The sequence below is a fragment of the Aspergillus versicolor genome (genome assembly GCF_001890125.1).
Source record: "Aspergillus versicolor CBS 583.65 unplaced genomic scaffold ASPVEscaffold_3, whole genome shotgun sequence".
In the NCBI taxonomy this organism is placed as follows: Eukaryota; Fungi; Ascomycota; class Eurotiomycetes; order Eurotiales; family Aspergillaceae; genus Aspergillus; species Aspergillus versicolor.
Window position 1 is genome coordinate 2,051,859 of NW_024467526.1, and position 25,279 is coordinate 2,077,137.

Below are 25,279 nucleotides of genomic sequence, written 5' to 3' on the forward strand. Positions count from 1 at the left end.
TAGATAAGTAGCTAGTACAAGCTTAGGTATTCTATTCTTTACAAAGTAACTTATTATCTAACATCACAGAGCACTGCGTAAAGCCAGGATCTCTTTTCGGCCAAGGGTCTCAACCAATTGATCCAGCCATTAACATGAGAAAACGTCCTGTTTCATATCTTATGGAGCTTGGAATGTATAGACCGTCGATAGTCTAAACCAACGTTCCTGCTGGTCGATTGTCCAATAAATAGGAGTCTTGTACATATCAGGCAACAATGCTCTCTGATTGTTGAAGAATTGGCGGCAGGCACCCTTTGAATATACACTCATACACCTTTAGAAGGTCCCCGTATCACAACCCGAAACGGCAAATCGGGTGGAAAGCGTTCGTGCCACTCCTGTCCCGGATGATCAGGATCATCATAGATCTCAACCACAAAGTCTGACAGTGCTCGGAGTTCCATAAACGGGCCTAGGTACGGCGAGCCCATCTCAATATGTCTCGGCAACATTACTCTCGAAAACGAGACATGAAGGCGACGGAGTCCCGTCAGTTTCTGTAGGACGCTGAGAACCTCGATCCAGCGACCGGCTTGTCGACACAGGGCCCCGTGCTCTGGGTCGACATGCTGACAGGCGACGATAAAGAGAGACACTGATTTGATTGAAGATAACCTTGCGGGGACGACCACGCTGGGGAGGAGGTTGAGCGCGGGTCGACGGTTGAAGTAGAATGTATTTCTCTCATACAACATGTCGACTGCTTCGGAGTATCTGGGTGGAGCGTGTTAGCATTGAGTGGATAATATATAATACAAGTAACTACAACTTACATCTGCCGACAGGTCGATAGTAACGGTATAAACCGATTGGGTGGTGTACTTTCAAAGTCCTCCTTTTCACTCCACTCACCATATAGGTAGTCCGCAGAACGGAAGATAACGATCTCACCGGGCCAACTCATAATGTGAAACCAGATCATAAGACGGAGTTCAGGAGGCAATGCAAGCAACCTCGATTGACCGGGACATTGACCCGCCATTGCGCGGGAGACGAGCATTTTCTCGTCCTCCAACGGCATAGGAGTCAGGGGACGTCGATCTGCCCAAAGAGATGCTGACGGCTCTCTTTCTCGTCTGTATCTTTCATTAAGTTGTTCTGCGGTCTCATCTTTATCAGATTCTCGCATGGCACAATTGCGGAGCAGCCTCCAGCAGAAAACCCACGGGTACACGAGAATCGCAAGAACGCAATAATATATTACGCCGAGCAATGTCATTTATTATCTGAAAATGAAAGCGCAGAGTACATATGCATGGGGAGGGAGCTTTATATGTACATCAACCCTGGAGCCTGTGAGGCGCATATCTGCCTGGTTCAGCCTCAGCAACGGCCTGCGACGTCTGAGCTGGAGATTCACACATATTCTACTCGGTTGAGTATGGCTTTGGCTGTAAAGTGGCATATCGTTGGTGGATTACTTCGTGAAACCCACTGGCTTACTCTGGGGGCCTCACAGCCACTGACAAGCTGGTATAGGCTGTTGCCATACATCTGAGCGGGTCGGGGCGAAGATCAGGGCACTTGCACGACCAGAGAATGGCCTCCAATACGGGCAGTCGCAGGGACATCCTCTTCCTCACCGAAGGTGGCTTGGGAAAGCGTCTCGGCTGCTAACAGGACCACTCCAGACAACCCAGCAGCGGATCCGAGTACAAACGGCATGTCTTAGGGCTAACCAACTCCTTATAATCCCGCTCGTCGTCAAGATAGCACTGGTTGGTGGGTTTCCTCCTTCTCTGGTGTAAGACTACTCTCTTCAGGAAATAGAAACCCCAACTTATTTTCCTTATGTCTGAATCTACCTCAGAATATGTGTGTTTGTGGTCTAGCCTTACCAAGTGGGTGAAAATAATGCAGTATTATCTTTATATAAGATTGTGCATTATTATATGTCCGCCGACCTATTATATAGTGAACATTAACTTATTTAAGAGTAAAGCTACCCAGTCTTTGTAATTACCAACTTACCTAGGGTATAATCCTAGAATAAACTCCCCTGTACTCAAGAATCTTATATACTTATCTCATATCAAGTCCCAGTCTATATTAAATAAACTAAAGCATCCCACGGACAATATCTGCATCTCTCGTCTCCCACTGAAGCCCATCCTTCACAGACCGGACTATCTCCTCATACTTTGAATCCCTCGGCTTGATACCTACCTCAAACGGCGCCGGGTGGCTAATCATGCCCGGTGAAAAGCGCGGTTGAATATCCACCTCCTTACCGTCACGGACCGCCCTGCCGATATTAAAGGCCGCCAGAGACATACTAATAGTTAGGTATATATTCGAGTCCGCAAGGATCCGACCAGGGCAGATACGACGCCCGAAACCAAAGACCAGCGAATGCGGATCTCGCTCGGGGGTATCGCCGAGGAAACGCTCCGGGTTAAAGCTCATTGGATCTTTATAATCTTTTGGGTCGTGGCAGAATGCCCTGATGTAAATTATTAGAACCAAGCTTGAAAGGCCAGTTAGGTAGACAGGGGGCTGACCAGATATTCGGCATGATGATGGATCCTTTCGGGATGTGATAGCCATCGCAGACATCGTCCTCCATTAAGCTGTGCGCTACGCCCATCGGTGTGACGGGATGCCATCGAAGGGCCTCTTTGACTATTGCATTGGTGTAGGGCAGATTATCGCGGTCCTCGTATCCAGGCAGTCGGTTTCGGCCAATTACTCGGTCGATTTCTTCCTGGGCGCGTTGTTGCACGTCTGGATATAGAGCCATTGCTAGGTAGAATGATGAAATTGTTGAAACGGACTGATTTATGGTCAGTGGGCGAAGATAGTGATACCAGATGATGCAAGCAAGACATACCGTGTCAGCACCTCCAAAATACAGTGACAGGGCGGTCCACTTGACGTCGGTCTCTTGCGTGGACCCAGAAGGTATGTCGTTCTCTTTCAGCAGATTAGCCACGTACGAAGTCTCGGCGCTCTGCGCGTTGATTCGTTCTTGCACGAATTTATAAGGAACATCTGCCATCGACTGGAGGTCTTGCCAGAGTACTTGCGCGACTCGGCGAAAGCCAGCGCCTGGGAACCACGGAGGGACGTGTCGCACTGTATTTGTTAATAACGAAAACACGGGAGAGACCAGCAGAGGAATACATACATATCGGCACGGCATCTACTAACCATGTCCCTGGGACGAGCGCAGCAAGAACCTTTTCCATAGTTCTCTCAATGAAGTCCAGAAGCGGATCTGGCGCGGTATAGTCCATGTGATAGCCATACAGGAACTTGAGAGTCAACGCTCCGGCGAGCCTACTGTTATTAGTATAGATCTTGCTCTCTGTCTATGAAACATACTTCCTCGCATGCTGAGGTAAACGCTGCGGTACATCCAGCAGGCAGACCAGAAAGCGACGGACCTCGGTCTCTTGGGTTTTGTTAAACCGCGAAACGCTGGTGCTGGATCCCAAATCATGGTGTATGTACTTGCGGTAGGCTTTCAGGCGTTTTCCGTACCGTTGCATTAACAACGTGCCATCCAGCCCGCATCTATAACAGTTAAACCATATAGCTAAAAGGCAGCCAGGGAGGGAAAGCATACAGAGCGGCAAACGGCAGTTTAGGACGGTCCGAGTATATCAAGGACTTCTTCTCTAGCAGGTCAAATGCAAGACGGGCATCGTTGAGGATGATCAGGCGCTGGCCAAGAACAGACACCGTGCTTATAGGTCCTATTCTGAGTTAGACGAGGAGGCTGTCTGGGAATGTGAGTACAGTACCATATAGCTCTTTGTGCTCTAGCCAGTGCAGCCAGTCTGGAGAGCCCGCCGCGGGCATATCGCGCACATTGCCAATTATTGGCAGTGGCTTCGGGCCTGGTGGCAGGATGTGGGATGTGCGAGAAAACAATAAACGAACAAAATACAGGCTGGCGAGGCCAGCAACGGCAAGGAGTAGATACATCGTGATTGCAGTGGCAGAACCAAAACCACGGCCAGTCTTGATAACAGCCTGACCCCGCGGTTGGTCTCACATTACTAAGAGCTAACTGCATTAAGCCTAAGAAACTGATATGCCGCGTGGCGGAGGCCAAAGTATTTTGATTGGCTGATATAGAGTAACATGAAAGGATATGAAAGAACACATAAGATTTATGCCCATAATTATAATTATACTAGATAACAGCCGAGAGCAAAGCAATAAGAAAAAAGTCCATCAGATTCCCAAGCTTCAAATGGGCTAGTTCACGAGCTCTTCATCCTCAGGCTCTTCCTCCTCAGGCTCTTCTTCCTCAGGATCTTCCTCAGGCTCTTCCTCCTCAGGCTCTTCTTCCTCTTCTTCCTCAGGCTCTTCATCCTCAGGCTCTTCATCCTCAAGCTCTTCATCCTCAGGCTCTTCATCCTCAGGCTCTTCATCCTCAGGCTCTTCCTCCTCAGGCTCTTCTTCCTCAGGATCTTCCTCAGGCTCTTCCTCCTCAGGCTCTTCCTCCTCAGGATCTTCCTCCTCAGGATCTTCCTCCTCAGGCTCTTCCTCCTCAGGCTCTTCCTCCTCAAGCTCTTCCTCCTCAGGATCTTCCTGCTCAGGCTCTTCCTCCTCAGGCTCTTCCTCCTCAGGATCTTCCTGCTCAGGCTCTTCCTCCTCAGGATCTTCCTGCTCAGGCTCTTCCTCCTCAGGCTCTTCCTCCTCAGGATCTTCCTGCTCAGGCTCTTCCTCCTCAGGCTCTTCCTCCTCAGGCTCTTCCTCCTCAGGCTGTCCCCTCTCAGGCTGTTCCCCCTCAGGCTCTTCCTGCCTTGGAGCGTGGGCCTTAACTGGACATTGCGTTTCTATTTCTCTCACCATTACTTCCTCGAGTTGTTCAAGACGGGAGGAAATATGAGCAGCTTCACCAGCAAGCTCTTTCTCATCGTCTGTCAAGGGCAAGTCGGAGTCCTTGTGATCATCCATGTCTGCTATCTCTTGACCAAGTGCATTTATGGTATCGTGTAGCTTCTTTTCCGCCGGCGCCATCGATTTCTCGTTCCGGGTGTTGAAGCCGTGGGCAAGTGCCGCTAGGTTGGTTGCTTGTTGGTGCACATAGAACAAGTATTGGTGGAGAGCAACCCTCTTATCATGGTTCGAGACATTATCATCGAATGAAGGGAGGCTTTTGACTGGGGTGTCTCTTGCGGAGCTCTCGAAATCGTCCTTGAATTGGCGTAGTTGCGCACAGTCTGAGGGAGAGACGCTGGCGCCAAGGGCGACAAGGGAAAATAGAAATAAAAGATAAGACTTCAACATTTTCAATGCCTGGTTGTGTCCTGGAAATTATGGTAGGATAATTGGGGTTTTTATATCCAGGCCAACAAACAGTATATAACTATAGGGAACAAAGGGATTGTATCTTGATCAATCGATTGACATAAAAATTACTCTTGGAACTGAGCTATAAGCTCTAGCATATAATTATTGCAAGCCACTCTTCGTGTTGAATTATCTTTTCGGTAAACCTTTAATGATTGATGCCGTATCCGTCGCTTGAATCGACGGCTTTGGGTGTGATCAGATAGGTCTTTTTCTGAAGTCAGGATCGAGGATGACCTGTAATAAACAGCAATATGTAGAGTATAAAGGGGTATTGAAGTTTATTCTCACAGCATGGTGGCTTAATACTTGCAGCTTGTAAGTTACTACTTAATGACCAGTCTGTTCCTATCTGATATCTCGAGATATCTACTCAATGAAAGTGTTTATATTTCCTTTCTGATATCACACAGTCCTAAAGTAGTATTCTCTGCAATCCACTGCACGGTGTCAGTTTGCCTGGCCTCTCGTGCAAACTCCAGTATGCTCCATCCTCTGTGGTCTCTGGTATAGACATCTGCACCAGCTTCAATAAGCATCCTCACAGTCTTTAATGAGCAATTCGCCGCAGCAGCATGCAAGACCGTCTCATCTGTCCTCGTCTTCTCATCTAATTTCGCCCCCCTCTTCAGCAACTCCCCGATAATCCCCCCATGGCCCCTACTAGCAGCAAGATAAATCGCGGTCTTCCCATACCTTGTGACATGGTTGATATCTGCGCCCCTATCTAACAAAAACCGTACAACATCCACCCTCTGATCTCTTCGATCAACCGCAAAATGCAACGGCGTGCGCCAGTGCGGCGTTTCTTCATTAATCCTAGCCCCCCGGTCTAAAAGCCACCCCATACACCCAGGGACGGTCCTATTCCATCCAGAAGCTGCATGAATCGGCTCCGCGTCATCAAAATATCCTGGTATAAAGCCGGAATACCCTCTCTCTTCCCTGTACGTTACAAGTGCCTTGAGGATTTCCAGATTCCCCTTCCCCGCTGCCATCAGCAGTTCATCTTCAAAACCATTCGCCGCATCACAGGGCTGCGGAGATCGCACGCCGTGCTCGAAGAGGAGATGCATGATTTCTAGCCTCTCGTGGCGTATACATAGCGTAAGCGGACTGGGATCCATGTCGATTGGGTAATCAGGAGAAACACCGTTTGCAAGCGAAAAGCGGACCCTCTCAAGGTCATTCTTGCGGATTGCGCGGGTCAGCTTGGTCCCTTGCTTGCCGAGGTAGCGTCTGTGGCGTAGGATGTGACTCGGCTCTCTTTCGTGGTCTCTGGGTTTGTATGGGAATAGCGGTTCGTCAGAGTCATCGATATCGTTAGAGTTACCGGGTTCGATGCTTTCGGTATCCATTGTGATGTTGATATGGATAGTATGAGGGTTGGTAAGGAAGAAGGTGAAATTTAGGGGGAATCAGCTTAATATAGTCAACCAAGCCACCAAATTCGCGCTTGACTAGGGAGGTACTAGACTGAAAGCCAAAGCATTATACTTATGAGAAAGCAATGATCCTCTCATACAAATAACTGTAAAAGATGCTAATTATGATAGGGACTTGGGATCGAACTGGGTCCGAGAATAACAGCCGAGATAAAGTGTCCAGCAAGGCAACTTGAAGATATCACGCCAGTGCAGCCTCCCAAGCACGAATATACACAGCCATATTCAAAACAAACTCCGTCCGCTTAGGATACCAGCCCAGCACGGCCCTGGCCCTTCCTCCTTCAGAATTCCCCGCCGTACTCATCGCCTCAAGCATGACGTCCCCTCTGGTGCCTGTATACTGCACCTCCGCCGTAAGCCCTAAGCTAGACATCGCCGCGTCAACAATATCCTGCACGCGGACTGTCTCTGTCACTAAATCAAACACAGGCCATGTACCCAGATTCCCATGGATACGGTCAATAGCAGCATGAAGCCCAGCAGCAGTATCGGTGATATGCACGCACGACGGACGTGCCGTGATATCAGCAGGAATATCAACTACACTGGTACCATGTTTCCTCGCTTTAAGCAGTGGTTCCCACCAAGGCGTCCAGATCCACGACCCACGCCCGTAGATAAGTCCCGGCCGTATAATCGCAACATCCAGCACATCTCTCGAGGCAAGAATCGCCTGCTCTTGCCCCGCGCGCCACGAGACAATCCGCGGTGGTGTACCCGTTGATAGTGCACTACCGACAGGAGAAAGATCACTAACTAGCTCGGACGTAGACCCGTGGACCCATATCCCTGAAGTGTAAATAAAACCGAGCTTAGGACCGACGATGCCTTCCTTAGCGAGATTGGCGGCACGTATCTTTGCAGCGGCTTTCACGCCTTCTAGGACTTTGTCGCCTTGTTTGTGCGTTGAGGTGGCGTCGACGACGATGTCGATGAGATGGTCGATTATGACCGAGCTGAGGGAGTCTGGGTCTGTGATGTCTGTTTCTGCAGCGATCGGGGTGATTTCGTTCTGCAGGAGCAGTTTGGCCTTCTCGGGGCTGCGCGCTGTGCCCCAGACTCTGTAGTTGCCTGACGAGACGAGGGACTGGCCTGTGGTGAGGCCGATGTAGCCTGAGCCGCCGAGGATGAGGACGTTTGGCATTGTACCTGGTGGAGGGGAGGAAAGACGAAGGGTTATATTTCCAGATATAAATAAGTGTGATATTTATTGCTGTCAGGCGGGGTATGCGGGGTCATGCATAAACTAACGTACAAAAGAGAACTAACTATATCGATAACTATACAAGTTCACTCACTTAAAATATCATCCCACCACAGCCCCGTAAACGGCTCTATATCTCTTTGACAGACCGTCCCCTCCGCAGGAAGCGTCCCATCCCTCCAAAACGCCGTCGTCTTCTCCAGCAGACACAAACTCGGCACATTGGTCGAGGTATGCCCATTCCCATTCACCTCTAGCACGACGCTCCCCTCAAACCCAGCACTGACATTATGCGCCGACCTCAGCGGCGAGTGCGAGTCCAGCGTGTTCCCAATAAGCAACAGCGGAGTCTTGGTCTCTGCAGTGAACGGTCCGCGGTACGTCTCCTTCGGCTCGATCTGCCACTGCTGACAGCCGATATAGGACCCGACGGGATTATCCCCTGCTACGCGGCTGGTATTATAAAGTGCGCGAACGGTAGGCATGAAGTCTGCTAGTGAGTCTGTCCGGACTTGGTTATCGCTGCAGTAGATTCCCATAAGACCCATAGTCGCTGTTCTGCCTACTTCGCGCAGGTCCGGGTCTGTACTGAACGTCGCGGCTGTAGTATACAGAATCTCTTCTAGCTCCTCGTACTCGACGTTGAATAGGAGATGGTCTAGGAGCATGGTGAAGACCGGCCAGCCTTGCATTCCGGAGACGGTCCCCATGATATACCCCTTTAGGCTGGGGTAGTCGATTATCATTGGGCCGATGGTGGTAGGACGGAGCTTGAGGCGCTCGAGGAGCTGGAATGTCATTTGCTCCAGTGCTGCTGCTGTTTTATTATGTGCTGCCAGCGGACACAGCTCTGGGCCGGCTTTGACGCAGTGGGCGAAGAGGTCGGAGAAGGCTGCGTCGGAGTCTGCCCATTCTTCGATATTACTGTGCTGTTAGCTTCCTTTGTTCAGACTTGAAGATAGAAAACTTACGCAGTTCCATGGTAGTACTCATGCGGATTCATCACGCCGTCCAGGATAACCTTGTCCATCCGATCAGGAAACATGGCGGCCACCGTCGCGCCCAGAACCGTCCCATACGAGAACCCTACCGACATTAGTACTTCAGCTTAAACACTTCAGGAATACTTGGAATGCATACCCCAGTATCGAAGCAGTCCATCCTCCTCCAACGCATCCACAATCCTCATCATATCCCTCGCCACAAACGCCGTCGTCAAAACAGACCCGATCCTCGACGCATTCTGCGCGCAGAGCTCGGCGTTGATGGTCCCGCGCGCCCACAGCGCCCCTAGTGCTCCCGCGCTGCTGTTTCCCGGTATTATCCCTCTGGTCATTTCATGTCGATTGATCTCGTCCTGCGTACACTCGAAGGGGATGGTGTTGACCGTCCCGCGCGTGTCGAAGGAGATGATGTCGTGCTCGCCGCCGGTTAACCTATTTTCTTAGCCACCCTCACTAGAAGGAAAGGTAAAGGCATACGCAATAAGAGGAGAGGCAAGTCCTACAATGCCCGACCGCCCAGGCTGTCCTGGCCCGCCTGGGTTAGCGAGGATACTTCCCTTTGAGCCCAGCGGGGCAGGGATCTTGATGAGCTGGAGTGGAAGGGTTTCAGTAGAGTTGGGACTGGTGTAGTCGAAGGGGACGTCGAGGGTTGCGCAGTGCAGGGACTGTTCGCCCTCGCATGGTGACCAGGCGATTTTGGCCGATGCCGTGCTGATAACAGCTGGAAGGAATTGTAGCAAGTATAAACGCATTTTGGATGTATGAGTTGTAGCATAAATGAAATAAATTCTGGGTATATTTATACCCAGAGGCTGCCAAGTGTATTCTGGCGGTGCATTCCATGGCATATGTATACAGGCAGACGGCGGTCCATATCGCCCGAGTCGGTCAAGATTGTCGTGTATAGTAAACAACTTGGCGCAGATCATTCTGTCTTGGAAACTGGAGCCTGCCCCATCTTGGCGGCTGGGCATGACCAGAGCTCACTCACAAAGCAGCACTCAGTGAGAGCGCGCGGTATCACCGAATCGAGCTGTCCACCCGGACCGAACTGCGTTGCCACCTGGGCACAAACCGATGCCGAGATACGCCCAGCTTCGGGGTCGGATATGTCTAAATATGCATCGTCGTTTGAAGTCAAAGAATTAGCACGTTTTCTGCCTTCTACTTGGCATCATGTCATAGCACATGTTATACGTAGGCAGGTTTGTTACCACGATACAATAATCTAGGCAAGGATTGTCTTGTTTACAGCAGACAGTCTTTCCGTTAAAGAATCAGAATTTAGCTAAGGGTTAGGTAACAACAGTTCAAAGTTGTATGTGATAAAATCGCATACCATTATGTTCGGTGATTATGACTTTATAGATCTGCAACTGGTGTGCTCTATCTGATAAATTCATAGTGTAGAGGAGTTGGGCCTTGGAAGGCCTGGCCAAGGCAATTAAAGATATCTAAGAGCATGTATGCCCATAGTTATCAGATATCAAATTCAGACTGTCTCGTATTCACGAAAAAAGCCCAGGCTGCAGTACAGAACTCGAAGTGGCTGCTACAAGTTCTCTCTCCCAGTGCTGATGGCTATTGTTGACCTCGAGGTAGTGGAATCCCGCCAGCCGCGTTCGTTGGATATTTCCAGGACCAGAGGGTTGCTGGTCTCCGTTGCTCCCAGTCATCGAATATGACTTCAATCCTTGAAAATTCCATCAAATTCAGATAGCCTGTTCGCCTGTCAGAACCCACGTTGCTGCCTAGTAGGGGGCAGCATGGCCCCCAACCTGGGTGAAATCTCTGTCCCTTCGTTCAAGTTGACCCTTATCTTTCCTGAACTCTTGAATCAACCTTGTCAGCTTCCAAATGGACCACCTTCGTGATTCCCTGCTGAGCGCTCTGCCTAGAGACACAGCTTCTACCGCAGCTATCGACCATGCTCGCAGAGATCGGGAGGGCACACGCCAGGCTGTCGCTCGGGGCGAATTCAAACAAGTCCGAGACATGGCCTTCAGTAACCGGACCTGGGTCGTGACCAGCCGATACTGCGATATCGGAGATGGTGTGGACTCCCTTGAAGGCCACATTCATTCCCTGTGGTATATGTACTGCGAACTTGGTCGGAGCATCTCCTCCTCGTCGCCTGAACATGAGGGAATAGTCCTCGATATCCTCCGCATTCAAGGAATGGGGCCGTTGACTAGACCTGCAAGTGGGGTCAATGGGATTGATATCGCAAGAACCGTCGACGGTACACTGTGGAACGATCTCCCCTTCTTAGTTGGGGATATGACTGATTTCTGGGTCAATCATGGTGCTTCCATGTCTGGAACACACCGTCTCAATTTTTCAACATTTCTGGCTAAACTTGCATCCACTCGTGTCGCTAAGGATAGACTGTGCCAAGTTGCTCTTCTGATCTTCCGTGCTCTCTTTGAAAGCCCTCAGGCACTTCGCACTGGGCAAGAGTCAGACGAGGAAGACCTCAACCGAGGCACCAAGCAGCTTGAGGTCTTCCATCTGCTACCAGCTGCTGTTTCATGGCTGAAAATAGCAAGCCACAACCTCCTGTTGCTGTCAGAAGTGTGCTGGAACGACTGCCCTAGCCACATCAGCAAGGGTGGGGAGGAGTTCCTCGAATCGCAGCTCGGACAGCGATCCCCTGTTGGATTCTCGCCATGGAGATACATGTTCTGGCTGAAGCGGCTGCATGAGATCCAGGAAGAAGCTAGGGAAGCCAATGAGAAAGCGCTGGAGGAGCTTGCCACGGATGGCATTCAGTACATGATCACTACAATCAAGCAGAGGAGGTCCGAGGTTCTCAGGGCTTATAAGAAGGGTGGCGACGCCCTGCATCAGGATAAGCATCTTTCGTGCCTAAAGTCCCTTGCACGCGTTGAGCCAGAGTCGTAGACTCTTCTCGGCCTCTTGCCTTTAATATCTAAAATCCAGTCCACAATAAATCTATCTAAATATCCTCGAATTATGCCATAAATAAGTGGTTGCAGTGTTAAATTGATATTTTGCCTTCAGCCTACCCACATTCCAGTGAATGACTCCAGAAACAAGAAGAGGGATGGTATTCTTAGATAGTTATAAAAAGGCATATAGACTGTCCCGAGTAGACGTTCAATAAATGACACATCGGATGTCGGCCACCTGTTCTTTACTTAACCTGGCCAACACAGATACAGTACCCTATCACGGCCAACTTGTTCGCCCACAAGAATGGTAAAATTGTGCCATATTCTGCTGAGGACTTACCTGAGTGGAGCCATGCAGATTTCATTGCATGGAACCATTGCTTTAACTGCTCTTTGGTGGTGGTATCTACCGGCACGAGTCTGTTCCATTCATTTCCTGGCACATTCCAATGTCCTTTTGCAGTATTGATATAAGGCCTTTACTAGCTTTTATAAGTTTAGTTTGATTAATATGATTTAGGCCATTATGGCCCTTACTCTAAGGCTTTGGACATATGTATAATCACGGCCTATGCTGTAGTATGGATTCCCTTGAGTCATGGATTTACTGTCAGATTGGCACTCCTATTATTCCACAAGCTGCTACCACATCTATCAGTGGCCCCAATCCTTTAAAAATAAAGATAAATATAGTCCAGATATTGAGGAGGGGCTGTGTTGAGGTCAGCACGCGGGCTGGCTCTATCTACACTAAACGACGTACTAGCAAAGGGGCCGAAACTGTCACCCTCAACTTACCCCTCGGTGGACCCATAACTTGCATTAGAATATTATACGCAAAAAGCACGGGCAATGGCGCGTGTGGAAATAATCCCCCATCTGGCCCTGGTACGGGATGGAAGAGCAACAAGACGAGGTTATCGCTGTACAGGGCAGATACGCATCTTGCTGTACTTCCTCTTAGCAACATTAGGCACGCAGTGGGGAAGTCACGCTGGTTAAGAGAACCGCACGCTGAGTCCTGGGTGCCAAGCTCGTCTCGGATTACGCCGTAAACCTGACAGCACGAGCGTAATTCCTATTGCGCCGGGCTTAGCTGCGTCTTGTTGGGGCGAGCGCGAAATGACCTTAGCAGAAATCCTGCACCAGTGGGCCAATGCCAGTAGCCAATAAATCAGACTAGCAATGCATGCCTCTTCTATCTCTGTGAGCTGTTGGTTAAACCACCGGCGTGCCTGCAGCACCAAGGACAGGAATCATGTCGGCTTTTCGCCAGGACAGCTTCACCCGATGCCACCGGCTTGTATCCAATTTAAAAGTGCTGCAGCCGTGTGGCCGTGCCTGGGCTGCGGCGATGAAGCTGAAAGCCTATATTAGTCCTCCCGGTCCTGACCAGACCAACGTACGTACATTCAGCGCGCGCAGACTGAAATAAATAAAACACAATGAGATCAAGTAAAGCCCAGCCCAGCAGCCGATCCACCGATCGCCGATACAGTGCTCGATACCTGATCCTCATCTACCGCGAGACCCGACCACACTTCGACCCGCTAGAAATCCAACGCCTGGTCGCACGCGAGCAAGGAAAATGCACGATCGTGCGACAGGCCGATAGCAACTATCTTGCCTTTGTGGACTTTGCTGGCAAGCGCTTCCAGACGCGGAATCTCGGCCTATTTGATATTCAGGGCTATCGCCCGAAATGGATCCACGTCACGTCGTCGCCGTGGCGGAATTTAGAGAAAATGATGGCCCAGGGTCATGTCTTGTGGAATGGAATTAGTCCTCGGCCTCAGAAACAGCCCTCTCCTCGCAAAAGAGGTCCTGGTAAGGAACCGGCTTCGTCCGGCCCGTGGGAACTGGTCGGGAGCGCAACAAACGAAGCGTCGCTGCAGGAGCTTTTGCAGAAGGAAATGGACTCGGAGCAATCAAAGGCCCCAGAACTACCGCTGGACTGCGTCCCCCTGGTCGGTGGCGAGACGGAGATGGCGCGGAATGTGCAATACTGGCAGGATGGCTATCGAGCGGGCTACAAGGCTGCTATATTAAACATTCACCAGCCTATGGCAAATTCTTCTTTAAGGTACTATCTTTTTCCTCTTGGTGGAGGCTTTGCTGACCTGTTTGCAGTACGATTGATCCACCCGGGGCTGATTCCCAGCTCTTCGTATCAAATGACTGCGACTCTGATGGCGCCGAATCAGCATGCCGTAGTCAATCTGCTTTCCCAGGCGATATCCTGGGCGAGGTCTCGCAGCTGGACTGGAATCTCGAGCTGGAGGATGTGTGGAATCAGCAGGTTGTTTGATGATATACTTTTTTTCTTTGCGATACCCAGGGGCATTATCAGCTAGTCTTTTACATCAAACATAAAGAAGATTTTCATTTTAAGCCAGCAGTATTGTGTAGCAACCGTGTGCTAGAGAGATAATGTCCACACCAACAACAACCACCATTTGTAGATGATCAAGTCTAAGCAAACGAACCAGAAGACCTTGTTGAGACCACCGAGCTCGTCTGTGATTTTGGGGATTGCGGTGCCTATAATGGTCTGTGGAGAGTCAGAAAGGGTTGGTGGGTAGGGTAGTTAGGGCTGACTTGATCGAGAGATATCAGGAAGATGGCAAGAATCACAGCCACAACGATAAGAGCGAGACTGATACCCGTAGGGTGTTCCTCGGGCTCTGATTAACAAGCAAAATTGCTTGATTCACAATCAGAATTCTTTGTTGATCGGACAGGAGTTGATCCCTGCTAATCTAGTCGAGCACAGTCAAGACAATGATACACACCGTTCGGGGTCCGCGGGTGCGGTCTGGGTAGATGATCCGAATATATCTCACTTAATAAGAGATTGGCAAATATTATCTGGAACAATAAAGGTAGTAAAATAGTACTCTGTCACACGAGAAATGCTTAGGCGTGACAGGCTGTCACAGATGAGCCGTGTCCCATTCGAGTCTCGGAATCGAGAGCGAGACAGGAACTTCAATTTGCGAGACATAAAAGGAATAGAAGACAGGCTAACGCACTATTTCGACTTCTTTAGTTGAAACGACGTTCCAGCCATGGGTACAGAGCAGATCGAGCTGAAGGAGAGCACACAGCTCTCCAAGCGCTTCTATTTCGCCTTCTTCTCCATGTCTGTTCTGGCACTGGCTGCTGCTCTTTCAATAACGTCGGTCTCTATTGCGCTCAAGGTAAGGCACATTCTGGCGATGCATTTCCTTGCTAACTGCTGCAGACAATCGCCCAGGACTTCCAGCTGTCCACGCCGCGGACTTTCTGGCTGGGAACATCAACTGCCCTCACCTCGACGATCATCCAGCCCTGCTGTGCAACATTGGCCGATGTTTTTGGCCGCAAAGTCGCGTTGACAGGCAGTGCGCTGCTCCTTACTGTTGGCTCGCTGATGGGGGCTCTCGCGCCGAACTATGCAACAATTCTCGCAGGACGGACATTACAGGGTCTTGGATCAGGGGGGATCTCTGCCCTGACTGATATTATCGTCACGGATCTCGTTCCATTGCGCGTCCGGGGCAAGTGGTTCGCTTTCATCAGCGTGCCCTGGGCCATTGGGACGACAATAGGACCTGTCCTCTCTGGCATTCTCACGACGGGAGGATCATGGGTAAGACCATAATGTATTTTTTACTTCTTCTTCTAACGTAATCAGCGATGGGTTTTTGGAATCAACGTCATCGCCACTACAAGCGCAGCCGTCGCCTGCTGGATTGCATTGCCGCAAATACCCAGCGCTCAGCATACTGTGTCAACCCTCGTCCAGGTAGACCTTGCTGGATTCCTGTTGCTGTCGCTGTCGTTGGTGGCTATTCTCGTGCCCATCATGCAGGCTTCGGTCGTATACCCCTGGGATGACGCGCATACTCTGGCGCCGCTCATTATCGGCGTCTTGGGGCTTTGTTTCTTCCTCCTCTACGAGCAATACTGGGCTCGTAACCCCCTTATTCCCCTCGCGCAGTTCCAAAACCGCACCTGTCTGCTCACGTTCTTCTGCTCCATGCTGCACGGTATGGCCCTGTGGTGTATCATGTACTACCTGCCCGTCTACTACGAGACCATCAAAGGGTTCAGCAGTCTCGACAGCGGACTGGCCGTGCTACCCGAGACTCTAACACTAGTCCCTGCGTCTATTCTCATCGGCTACCTGGTGAGCTGGAGCGGCAGTTACAGATGGGCGATATGGCTCGGTTGGGCCGTGTCGACCTTGGGTTCGGCGCTCTTATATCTTCTCGCCCCTGAAACCTCGAAAGGCGCATGGATCGCCCTCAATCTGCCTGTCGGAGCGGGCATGGGTCTTTTATTCGGTGCAATGGGGTTTGCAGTGCAGGCTGCTGTAGATCCTGGGCGGGTGTCGTTGGCTGTGGCCCTGTATTCGTTCTGGCGCTCATTTGGTGCTGTAAGTCTTGCTATCGAAACTGCCTTCGTTGTCTAATGCCGATCTGCAGGCTATTGGGATCTCAGTCGGCAGTGCTATTGTATCTAGTGCCGAATCCTCGTCTCCAGCTGCAGCCTTGATTGATTCGATGAATGCACTACGGCGTGTTTGGATCTTCTGCGCTGTTGCGTGTGCTGTTGCCCTGGTGGGGAGCCTTGGGATTGAGTCTCTCTCGCTGGATGCGCCTTTGAAGAGAAAGGATTCATCTAGTGATGATGCTGTATAGAATGTTAACTGCATTGGCAAAATTGTATACACTTTAGATGCTGGAATAGAATAATATCAGGTCAAACTTCTATCTTGCCGTTTATTGACTATGTTCATCTGCTGTACCGATATTCAGATATTTGGATAGCTAGAGTTCCATTCGCACCCTCGATAACTGTATACCACGATATACAACCCGATCGACTATCAATCTATTGAAATGAATATTCTCCCTTATATTTCAACCAACGCAGACATACCTCCGTACTCGCCTACATCCTGACGACGACCCGGCTCTCCGACGAAAGAGATAATATCGTCTCCGGGAATCCCAACGAGTCGTACCTGGAGCAAGAATGAGACTCTGCAGTTCGCCATGGAGAATATACTTACCTCGCCTGGGGTGGTAGGTGTTCACCGTGACGACCAGAAAGTCGTGTGGCTGTGGCATTGGAAATATCATTTAATGATCAGATAACCACTGGAGCTGAATCTGTGGGTTATCCCTATAAGATATTCCAATGGTCCTAGGCTGTGCTGCTGCATGTAGACAGATGAGCCAGCTGGCACGACGGCCCCAATCACAAATAGTGACTGTCATATCTGACACTCCTTCTTGGGTCACTGTCACTGTCACTGTATCTGTATTTGAGTCTGTTGGCACAACTGAGAAGCAGTAAATTGCCAGTTTACTCGATGTATACAACAATGCTCAAGCGAGAAAGAATCCTGCGTGCCAGGGACGACCGACTCGAGACTCAAAATACCCCGTACAACAGAAGGCAGGGCAAGATATAAACCGGATGGACGTCCTTGCTTTCATGAACAGAAACGAAGTCAGTCACTATGGATGTCAATAACTCTCTGCTCTGGAGCGCTGGGCCTGGGCCCATTCCCACTGTCGACCACGCCCAACCTGTCGTTCATAATCCGATTCTTTTGCTTATCCCAGTGACAATATTCCTTGTCACACTCCCAAGCTTATTCCAGAAGCCTCCCCAGGTCTATGATAAACCCCGGTGGTACCCCCACAAAGACCCAATCCTCGGCCTCGACGTCCTGTTCGATATCGCCCAGTCGGTGTATAACCACCGCTTCCTTACATTCACTGCAGATCTCATTAACCGATTCAACGGGACAATCACATATCTGAGCCTCGGGCGACAGGCAGTCTACACAATCGACCCGGCCAATATACACGCGATGCTGGTCGATCGCACCCACAGCCAGGACTTTGGGCTGGGCCCTACGCGGCGCCGGAACTGGAAGCCGTTGTTTGGCAGTGGTATTTTCAACTCGGACGGGGTGACTTGGAAGGTAAATCTTCCTTGTTTGTTTCTAGTAGCTATCCTAATTAAGAATGGACAGCACCACCGCAGCACATTACGGCCTGCGTTGTCTCATGCTGGACCGGATATGCTTGAAGTCTTCGAGACGCATCTACAGGTACTTATACGATTAGTCCCGGATGGAAGGACGGTTGATCTGCAGCGGATATTCCATGCGTTGACGCTGGATGTCTCGACGCATCTCTTCCTGGGGGCATCGACCGAGATCCTGCCGTCGCTGTTTGGGTCTGACAGTGATGGCTCGCGCGGGCGGGAATTTGCGGCGGCGTTCGAGTATGCCCAGCGCGCTGTTTCGGGGATTGATGATTTCAGCTTGTCTGGGATTTGCTGGAGGTTTGTGTTTGGGGATGCGCGGCTGGATCGGGCTTTGCGGACTGTGCATGCGTTCATTGATGAGGCTATTGATCATGCCAGTGGGGGTTTCACTGCTGGTTCTGGGCAGGTTCTTCTTTACAAACTCCTTAATGAAGGCAGGTCGAGGGAGGATATCAAATACGACATGATCAATCTGCTGGCCGCGGGCAAGGACAGCATGACCTCATTCATGGGCTCGATCTGGTATATTCTCTGTCAGAGACAGGATATTCTGGAGAATCTTCGTGCGGAAATCAGTGTTCTGCATGGCCAGCCTCCGACAATAGAGCAGCTTTCCAAGCTCACTTACCTGCACATGGTCCTGCAAGAAGGTATTTCTCCCCCCCCCCCTTTTTTTTTTCAGAGCTAGTGCTTATTACTTCCAGTCCTCCGGCTATACCCCCCAGTGGCAGCTAACCAGCGCACCGCCGAAGTGGACACATTCCTCCCTCGTGGTGGAGGAGCAGATGGGAAATCGCCTATGCGCGTTCCCCGCGGAGCATCCGTAGGCTACTCGGTGTATGCAATGCACAGGATGCCAGAGTTCTTCGGCCCAGACGCCGATGAGTTCCGGCCTGAGCGGTGGGTAGACATTGGTGTCAGGCCCAAGGCGTACATGCCTTTCCATGCTGGGGCGCGCACTTGCTTAGGGCGTATGTTGCACTCTTATATTTATTGATTGAATGCTGATGGGGGTAGAACATCTTGCGTTGGCGCTGGGCAAGTACTCGACGGTTAGGCTGGTGCAGTGCTATCAGAGGGTGGAGAATCGGAATGAACTGCCGTGGGAGGAGAAGTTGGGGTTGAATTGCAGCTCGAGGCATGGAGTGCTGGTAGGGTTGTCTCAGTGTGTTTCGTAGATTTGTATATTTCCTTTCACATATAAACATATATTGTTTGTTACAGCCATACTTTCTACCACCACCCAGAATCTGTGTATTTAATTCGAGGCTTTAAATAAGAATAGTTTTTATACATGCGATATGCAAGTATAAACCAGGCCGGTAGACACTGGAGACAGGAGCAGATCTTGCCTCATTTCACGGGATAAAACTTTCCCCTTGGCACGATATAATCATATGATTAACAGGACGGACCCAATAGCAGTCTGCCGAGACAGTGGAAGCGCAACATGTCGACCGATTGGTCAAGGTGTATAAATGAGGATGCGCTGCTGGCTTATTGTCTCTGGTATAGCTCTTAGAAGAGCCCTTGGCGACGCGTGTTCTGGCGCCTCATCAAACCTATTTGATAGATCCCTGTCCGGCCTATAACGGTTGATGGTTCAACGGACATGGCCATGGGACGCCTCACCTGGCTTATGGCTATGGGACGCCTCACCTGGCTGGAGAAGTACTTACCAGTGATTCTTCCCACGTTACAGCAGCTACGCAGCTACACTTCATCACAGCACAGAACATGTCCAAGTACCAAATCCCCAAAGAGTTCCAAGACCAGCTCGAGCCCGCCGAGCCGCTCGACACCCGCAGCGACGAAGCAATCCTCGCCTCGCTCTCCAAACACCGCCCGGTGACCTCGGAGAAGAACATCTGGGCCTACTGGCACGCCGGGGTCGAGGCAATGCCGAAATGGTGCCAGCGAAACATCATCGACTGGCACCGCATCTGCGGGCCCTCGTGGACAGTCCGCGTGCTCGACAACGTCCCGGACTCCCCCAACCACGCACTCAAGACCATCCCTCCGGAAATGCTGCCAGAGACATTCGTCAGGGGCACCATGGCCGGCCAGTACGTGGGCCCCCACAGCGCAGACTTCCTCCGCGGCGCATGTCTCTACCTCTTCGGCGGCGTCTTCATGGACGTCGGCATCATCCTCATCCGCTCCCTCGACCGCATCTGCTGGTCCCAGCTCGAAGACCCTGAGTCACCCTACAGCATCAGCGTCCCCAGGATGTACGACACGGCCATGGCAAACCACTTCGTCGCAAGCCGCAAGGCCGACCCCTTCATACAGCGCTGGCACGAACTCTTCGTGCAAGTCTGGAAAGACCGCACAAGCTACCAGGGGATGTGCCAGAACCCGCTTTTCGCCTTCATGCGGGACGAGGGGTTTGGTGCGTCCCAGGAGCGAGGCTTCACCTGGGAATGGGCCGTGACGCCTACCACGGTCTTCGAGTACATCACCCAGGTCCTGGCCTGGATGCGGCTGACGATGCTCGAGGACGCGGGCGACGGATTCAGCGGCGTCGACTACGCCATGAACCAGGTGCTATGGTTCGACGTGATCGTTGAGAACTGGGGTATTGAATCGAAGATCGGGTTCAAGGGTGAAGACGCGTTTAAGCTGCTTGCGACCCGGTTGGATGCGGATCCGGAATCGGAGGAGTATAAGAAGGCTTATGCCATCGTGTGGCACTGTTTGGCGCAGAGTAGTATGCAGAAAGTCACGCATGCGAAGAACTTGACCAAGACGCCCGCGCTGGGCGCGCTTTGGGATATGGAGGAGAATGAGGGGGCACATGGTGAGGGGACTTTTGCGGACCTTTTGAGATACGGAGCGACGAGATTCAGGCAGAAGAGGGAGGAGATTGCGGTGGTGCAGATAGAGAGGCCGGTGACGATGCGGAAGGGGCTTTATGAGCCGTGATGCAGAATATTGAATAGTTTATCCATATCATAGTATGATAGATATTAAATGAAGTTATACACGCGATATGCAGGTATAAATCTGGCGAGCCGAGGTGGAGAGTGGAGCATCAGATTCTGTGCCGATACCCGACCATCCAAGGATACTATATATAAAGATCTGTCAGATCTGCCAGATCGTGGTATCTGACTTGGCACATACTCAAAGATGACAGACGTCGAGAAACAGGCCACGGACAATGTCCTGGTCGAGTTTGACGGCCCTGACGATCCAGAGAATCCCTTCAACTGGCCCACCTGGAAGAAAATGCGCCAGCTGGTCCTGATGGCTTTTAATACCTTCATAACGTACGTAACGCTCTAATAGTATTCTACAAATCTAACGAGACAGTCCCCTGGCATCATCCATGTTCGCCCCCGGCGTCGGCGAAGTCATGAAAGATTTCAACATCGGCAGCACCATGCTCGGCTCTTTTGTAGTGTCTGTCTATATCCTGGGCTACTCCTTCGGGCCGTTTCTGATCGCCCCGATCTCTGAAATCTACGGCCGCGTCATGCTGTACCACGTCTGCAATCTACTCTTCCTCATCTTCACCATCGCCTGCGCAGTGGCCCAGACCATGCCGCAGCTGATCGTCTTCCGTTTGCTGGCTGGCATGGCAGGTGTCTGCCCTTTAACGATCGGCTCTGGCACCGTCGCCGACATGGTCCCTAAAGAGAAACGCGCCGGTATCATGGCCATCTGGGCAATGGGGCCTATCCTTGGCCCAGTCGTCGGACCAGTCGCCGGCGGCTTCCTAGCTGAAGCAGAGGGCTGGCGCTGGGTATTCTGGGTCATTGCCATTACAGTACGTCCTATATACATTCTATCCTATCCTTCAGAAACTAAGAGATAGACCGGGGTCATGATGATCCTAACCATAATCTGGTATCGCGAATCCTACGCCCCTGTAGTCTTGAAACGCAAAGCCGCGCGTCTCCGCAAGGCCACAGGAAACCCTAACCTCCGCTCCGCGCACGAAGTAGAGGAATTCACCGCGCAGCTGTTCCTGTCTGCTCTGGCACGTCCGGTAAAGCTCCTCTTCGGCTCGCCTATTGTGTTCCTGATGGCTCTCTTCGCTGCAACGACCTACGGCTATCTCTATCTCATGTTCACGACCATCACGTCGATCTTCGAGACGGAATACGGCTTTTCACCCGGTGTGGCAGGCCTGTCATATCTCGGCTTCGGAATCGGGAGTATGCTCGGCCTCGTCGTGACAGGAATCGTATCAAACCGCATCGCCGCACTACATATAAGACAAGGCCGGTTCACCCCTGAATCCCGGCTATTACCCATGATGGTGGGGTGCTGGTTCATGCCCGCCGGGCTATTCTGGTACGGCTGGGCCGCGGAGTCGGGAACGCACTGGATCGTGCCGATATTGGGGACTGGTGTGTTTGCTGTTGGGCTTATGGTCGTGTTTATGTGTGTCAGCACGTATCTGGTGGATTCGTATCTGCGGTATGCGGCGTCGGTGACGGCGGCGAATACGGTGCTGAGATCGCTGGTTGGGGCGCTTTTGCCGCTGGCTGGGCCGGACATGTATGAGGCGTTGGGGCTGGGGTGGGGGAATTCGTTGCTGGCGTTTATTGCGCTGGCGATGTGTGTGGTGCCGTTTGTTTTTTGGAGGTTTGGGGAGAGGATTCGCACGGATAAGAGGTTTCAGGTGAAGTTGTAATATTAAAGTAAAAGTACCGAATAGATTAGTATTAAGCATACCCTGAGCAACTTATATTAAAGACTAGATTGAATAGATAAGACCGAGTGTTATGAGAGCTCCGCTACGCTACCATTAGCACAGGCTTCCATATTTCTTCACAACCAGCAGCCTAAGAACCGGTTCCTCGTCATAAACATCATCCGCATCACCTTGTACATTCATGCATTTGTCCCACAAGCTTCAGGCGCTCCCCTATATTCCCTGCTAATGCAAATAAAAATACCGATATTCCGACTCGGGCTTGTCTCTCTTGTCCAAGCAGTAGTAAGTAATGTGTAATTAGGGCTAATTTAAACTCTTCCCAACAAAGTCCAGTCTAGTCCAAAATATCATTAAATAGTACGATACCCATCCAGAATAAGTTTATATATCATACTATCAAGCACTCGCATCAACAGCCGAGACAAGCGGCCACTCTGTATCCACACCCACACCCACACCCACATCATACCCGTAGCAATCCAGCGTCTGCAGTGTTTTTGGTGATAATGGTGCAATCTCACTATCAAACGTGCCACTCGCGTCTATATCTGTACAACTATGACTATAACCCGGGGGACTCGGGACGTTAAAAAATGCGGCCTCGATGTCGCTTTGGAAAGGAGTGCCGTCGCTAATGTTTATCGATGGTAGAGCTATGTCGTTATCAATTAGAGAAGTCCTGTCCTGGTTCTGGCCCGGTCGATGGTGATGGCCATGCGTAGTACTGCTACTGCTACAAGGGTTAGTATCCAAACTCCCAAAAACCCCCGCAACCAAACGACCCTGGTGATTCAGCTCGCGCCGCGCGCGAACCTCCACGTATCTATGACAGGCATCCCTGAAACTATCCACGATAGCGAGGTGGTTCTTCGTCGCGGCGTCGTGGGGCGCGAATCTAGCCAGGACGCAGCGCGCGTTTTGCAGGCTGTCGTGTAGAGGCAGGGTGTTGTCCATGTCGGCAAAGATGGCGAGGCCGAGGACGAGCGCGGAGAGGAATGCCGAGTTGGTGATTAGGGGGAGGCGTTTGGGAATGTGCAGGGTTGGGTTTGAGAGGGTGGTTAGGAGGGTGCTTGTGCGGATTGCGGAGTCGATGCAGGCGGTGGCGAGGATGTTTGACGCTGATGTTGGTGCTGTATGTGAGAATTTATCAATGAGGACAGGCTGCGTGAGGAGCATGACAGTCCAATAGTAGGCCTCTTTCAGCTGGATGAGGCCGAGATTCGGGACGCGGCCGCGGTCTGTCTCGAGGGATTCCGAGTCTGGGATGCCGTCTGTCTTGAGGCCCTCGGGGAAGCGGGAGGTCCAGCCGCGGTGGAGATGGGTGATCCAGGCCAAGGCCTCTTTCGTGACGGTGCGCTTTGCGTAGATCTGGGTTAGGATGGTTTCGAAGATGAAGCAGAGGTCGTTCGAGGCGGAGTAATTGTCTTGCGCTGTTGTGTCGCGGGTTTCGGTCGTGGACGGGGGTCGGCCGAGGGAGGCGCTCGTGAATAGATCGAGGATTCGAATTGCGCGCCAGAGACGTTCGCGTGTGCAATATTCAGATGGAGAGTAGAGTGCTGAGACGTCTTGTTTGTGCAGGCCAAGAGCGTAGGCTGCCCGGACTGCAGTGCCGAGATACATGAATGCCGAGTTCCTGCGTGATCCTGCGAGGAGGTACATGGTGATGAGGACGTGGCATTGGATGGTTATAATGGTGGGATCTTCCATGAATGTCGTCAAGGTGATATACCGGCCGTGGTTGAAGTATCTCTCTGCCGTCTCGTCTCTGTCCTCAGGGCACGACTGGGCCCCGAGGGCAAGAACCAGATAGTACATCGCACTTGAACCTGAGTCTGAATCTTGTAGACATTGGCACCAGTCATTCAGACCTCGAGTGAGTTCCTGCTGGTCGATGAGATTGAGAAGACAGTTCGTCGCCAGGTTGAACCAATGTATGAGGTAGTCTGCGTCCTGCGGCGTCGGCTTTGCAGGACTGGGGGCAGCTGGACCATCATTAAAATTTCGCTGATGAACTTCATTCTTCTGCAAAGAATAATCCATGAAATCATAAGCCAGCACAGAATGCACAATGCGCCGGGCATTGTGCAGGAACGACAAGGTCGCGGCGTCTCCAATGTACATGTAAGTGCCGCGCTCGTCCTGTGCCAATGCCGGCAGCTGGGGGAATGGACGAGCACACTGGTCTATTGTATTGTCCAGGCTGAATTCTGGGCTTGAAACCAGCGAGTCTGTCGGGGCTATGATCTTGCAGTCCGAGTCGACGCCCCTGGCCATGCAGCGCTGGCAGGGTTGGCGGCCATCGCAGCGTTCCTTGCGTCGCTTGCACGTCTCGCAGGCCCGGAGGCACCGTCGGCGATCGCCTCTCCGCGACCTCTCTGGTGGCATATCTGGTAGTTGTCAGCTGGTGGAAGTGGGAGTCGGAAATGCAGGCGGGGTGGTGGATTGTGGATTGTGGGGTATTTGCGGGGGAATATTTCTGTCAATCCCGCAGCGAATGGGAATTCAATTGAAATTCTCAGCAGCGAATGGGAATTCATATTGAAATTGGCTCAGGCTTCGGATCTTCCGATGGCTCTTCCCGATGCTCTGGCAGCCGATACTGGTAGATGCGATCCGATATCGTCTGGTATAAAAGCAAC

At 51.3% G+C, this 25,279-nt stretch overlaps 12 protein-coding genes across 12 annotated transcripts; 6 read left to right on the forward strand and 6 right to left on the reverse strand.

The window, feature by feature from the left end:
• Positions 1–308: 308 nt before the first annotated feature.
• ASPVEDRAFT_149301 (uncharacterized protein) lies at positions 309–1,171 on the reverse strand (the record flags this gene model as incomplete). Its single annotated transcript, XM_040808199.1, has 2 exons — positions 309–756; positions 816–1,171. 2 exons carry the CDS (start codon positions 1,169–1,171, stop codon positions 309–311), a joined length of 804 nt encoding a protein of 267 aa, XP_040666102.1.
• A 751-nt stretch (positions 1,172–1,922) lies between these two features.
• On the reverse strand, positions 1,923–4,002 carry ASPVEDRAFT_39786 (cytochrome P450). The gene is made up of 7 exons (XM_040812000.1): positions 3,789–4,002; positions 3,611–3,740; positions 3,367–3,558; positions 3,170–3,321; positions 2,873–3,117; positions 2,544–2,815; positions 1,923–2,485 (listed from the first exon to the last, which is right to left on the reverse strand). The coding sequence occupies exons 1-7, from the start codon at positions 3,970–3,972 to the stop codon at positions 2,101–2,103; spliced, it is 1,560 nt and encodes a 519-aa protein (XP_040666103.1). The 5' UTR covers positions 3,973–4,002; the 3' UTR covers positions 1,923–2,100.
• Positions 4,003–4,248: 246 nt separating this feature from the next.
• Positions 4,249–6,707, reverse strand: ASPVEDRAFT_81917 (ankyrin repeat domain-containing protein; the record flags this gene model as incomplete). The annotated part of the gene is made up of 2 exons (XM_040817110.1): positions 4,249–5,306; positions 5,873–6,707. The coding sequence occupies 2 exons, from the start codon at positions 6,705–6,707 to the stop codon at positions 4,249–4,251; spliced, it is 1,893 nt and encodes a 630-aa protein (XP_040666104.1).
• Positions 6,708–6,975: 268 nt separating this feature from the next.
• Positions 6,976–7,941, reverse strand: ASPVEDRAFT_27078 (NAD-dependent epimerase/dehydratase family protein; the record flags this gene model as incomplete). Its single annotated transcript, XM_040809977.1, has 1 exon — positions 6,976–7,941. The coding sequence occupies one exon, from the start codon at positions 7,939–7,941 to the stop codon at positions 6,976–6,978; it is 966 nt and encodes a 321-aa protein (XP_040666105.1).
• A 61-nt stretch (positions 7,942–8,002) lies between these two features.
• ASPVEDRAFT_149305 (uncharacterized protein) lies at positions 8,003–9,780 on the reverse strand. Its single transcript, XM_040808200.1, has 4 exons — positions 9,483–9,780; positions 9,142–9,437; positions 8,973–9,087; positions 8,003–8,925 (listed from the first exon to the last, which is right to left on the reverse strand). The coding sequence occupies exons 1-4, from the start codon at positions 9,755–9,757 to the stop codon at positions 8,088–8,090; spliced, it is 1,524 nt and encodes a 507-aa protein (XP_040666106.1). The 5' UTR covers positions 9,758–9,780; the 3' UTR covers positions 8,003–8,087.
• Positions 9,781–10,826: 1,046 nt separating this feature from the next.
• Positions 10,827–11,986, forward strand: ASPVEDRAFT_39791 (DUF3632 domain-containing protein). Its single transcript, XM_040812001.1, has one exon. It carries the CDS (start codon positions 10,863–10,865, stop codon positions 11,907–11,909), a length of 1,047 nt encoding a protein of 348 aa, XP_040666107.1. The 5' UTR covers positions 10,827–10,862; the 3' UTR covers positions 11,910–11,986.
• Positions 11,987–13,365: 1,379 nt separating this feature from the next.
• ASPVEDRAFT_70581 (uncharacterized protein) lies at positions 13,366–14,228 on the forward strand (the record flags this gene model as incomplete). The annotated part of the gene is made up of 2 exons (XM_040816084.1): positions 13,366–14,003; positions 14,051–14,228. 2 exons carry the CDS (start codon positions 13,366–13,368, stop codon positions 14,226–14,228), a joined length of 816 nt encoding a protein of 271 aa, XP_040666108.1.
• A 760-nt stretch (positions 14,229–14,988) lies between these two features.
• Positions 14,989–17,266, forward strand: ASPVEDRAFT_884535 (uncharacterized protein; the record flags this gene model as incomplete). Its single annotated transcript, XM_040818324.1, has 5 exons — positions 14,989–15,120; positions 15,165–15,551; positions 15,597–16,340; positions 16,390–16,599; positions 17,240–17,266. 5 exons carry the CDS (start codon positions 14,989–14,991, stop codon positions 17,264–17,266), a joined length of 1,500 nt encoding a protein of 499 aa, XP_040666109.1.
• A 166-nt stretch (positions 17,267–17,432) lies between these two features.
• Positions 17,433–19,149, forward strand: ASPVEDRAFT_127663 (uncharacterized protein; the record flags this gene model as incomplete). Its single annotated transcript, XM_040806481.1, has 4 exons — positions 17,433–17,903; positions 17,955–18,621; positions 18,676–18,942; positions 18,989–19,149. 4 exons carry the CDS (start codon positions 17,433–17,435, stop codon positions 19,147–19,149), a joined length of 1,566 nt encoding a protein of 521 aa, XP_040666110.1.
• Positions 19,150–19,681: 532 nt separating this feature from the next.
• ASPVEDRAFT_39792 (glycosyltransferase) lies at positions 19,682–20,961 on the forward strand. The gene has a single exon (XM_040812002.1). It carries the CDS (start codon positions 19,709–19,711, stop codon positions 20,894–20,896), a length of 1,188 nt encoding a protein of 395 aa, XP_040666111.1. The 5' UTR covers positions 19,682–19,708; the 3' UTR covers positions 20,897–20,961.
• Positions 20,962–21,096: 135 nt separating this feature from the next.
• Positions 21,097–22,635, forward strand: ASPVEDRAFT_189231 (MFS transporter). Its single transcript, XM_040809042.1, has 3 exons — positions 21,097–21,243; positions 21,287–21,743; positions 21,792–22,635. The coding sequence occupies exons 1-3, from the start codon at positions 21,104–21,106 to the stop codon at positions 22,614–22,616; spliced, it is 1,422 nt and encodes a 473-aa protein (XP_040666112.1). The 5' UTR covers positions 21,097–21,103; the 3' UTR covers positions 22,617–22,635.
• Positions 22,636–22,702: 67 nt separating this feature from the next.
• ASPVEDRAFT_39794 (fungal specific transcription factor domain-containing protein) lies at positions 22,703–25,082 on the reverse strand. Its single transcript, XM_040812003.1, has one exon. It carries the CDS (start codon positions 24,912–24,914, stop codon positions 23,037–23,039), a length of 1,878 nt encoding a protein of 625 aa, XP_040666113.1. The 5' UTR covers positions 24,915–25,082; the 3' UTR covers positions 22,703–23,036.
• Between the last annotated feature and the right edge of the window lie 197 nt (positions 25,083–25,279).

Excerpts from the sequence above, each read along its gene's own strand:
- ASPVEDRAFT_39786 (XM_040812000.1), bottom strand. The coding sequence starts at position 3,972 with ATGTATCTACTCCTTGCCGTTGCTGGCCTCGCCAGCCTGTATTTTGTT. Across the intron at positions 3,741-3,788 it reads AGAGCACAAAGAGCTATATG|GACCTATAAGCACGGTGTCT; the intron begins GTACTGTACTCA and ends AACTCAGAATAG. Across the intron at positions 2,486-2,543 it reads ATCATCATGCCGAATATCTG|GGCATTCTGCCACGACCCAA; the intron begins GTCAGCCCCCTG and ends AATTTACATCAG.
- ASPVEDRAFT_149305 (XM_040808200.1), bottom strand. The coding sequence starts at position 9,757 with ATGCGTTTATACTTGCTACAATTCCTTCCAGCTGTTATCAGCACGGCA. Across the intron at positions 9,438-9,482 it reads CTTGCCTCTCCTCTTATTGC|GTTAACCGGCGGCGAGCACG; the intron begins GTATGCCTTTAC and ends CTAAGAAAATAG. Across the intron at positions 9,088-9,141 it reads TGGACTGCTTCGATACTGGG|GGTTCTCGTATGGGACGGTT; the intron begins GTATGCATTCCA and ends TAATGTCGGTAG.
- ASPVEDRAFT_39791 (XM_040812001.1), top strand. The coding sequence starts at position 10,863 with ATGGACCACCTTCGTGATTCCCTGCTGAGCGCTCTGCCTAGAGACACA.
- ASPVEDRAFT_39792 (XM_040812002.1), top strand. The coding sequence starts at position 19,709 with ATGTCCAAGTACCAAATCCCCAAAGAGTTCCAAGACCAGCTCGAGCCC.
- ASPVEDRAFT_189231 (XM_040809042.1), top strand. The coding sequence starts at position 21,104 with ATGACAGACGTCGAGAAACAGGCCACGGACAATGTCCTGGTCGAGTTT. Across the intron at positions 21,244-21,286 it reads GCTTTTAATACCTTCATAAC|TCCCCTGGCATCATCCATGT; the intron begins GTACGTAACGCT and ends CTAACGAGACAG. Across the intron at positions 21,744-21,791 it reads TCTGGGTCATTGCCATTACA|ACCGGGGTCATGATGATCCT; the intron begins GTACGTCCTATA and ends ACTAAGAGATAG.
- ASPVEDRAFT_39794 (XM_040812003.1), bottom strand. The coding sequence starts at position 24,914 with ATGGCCAGGGGCGTCGACTCGGACTGCAAGATCATAGCCCCGACAGAC.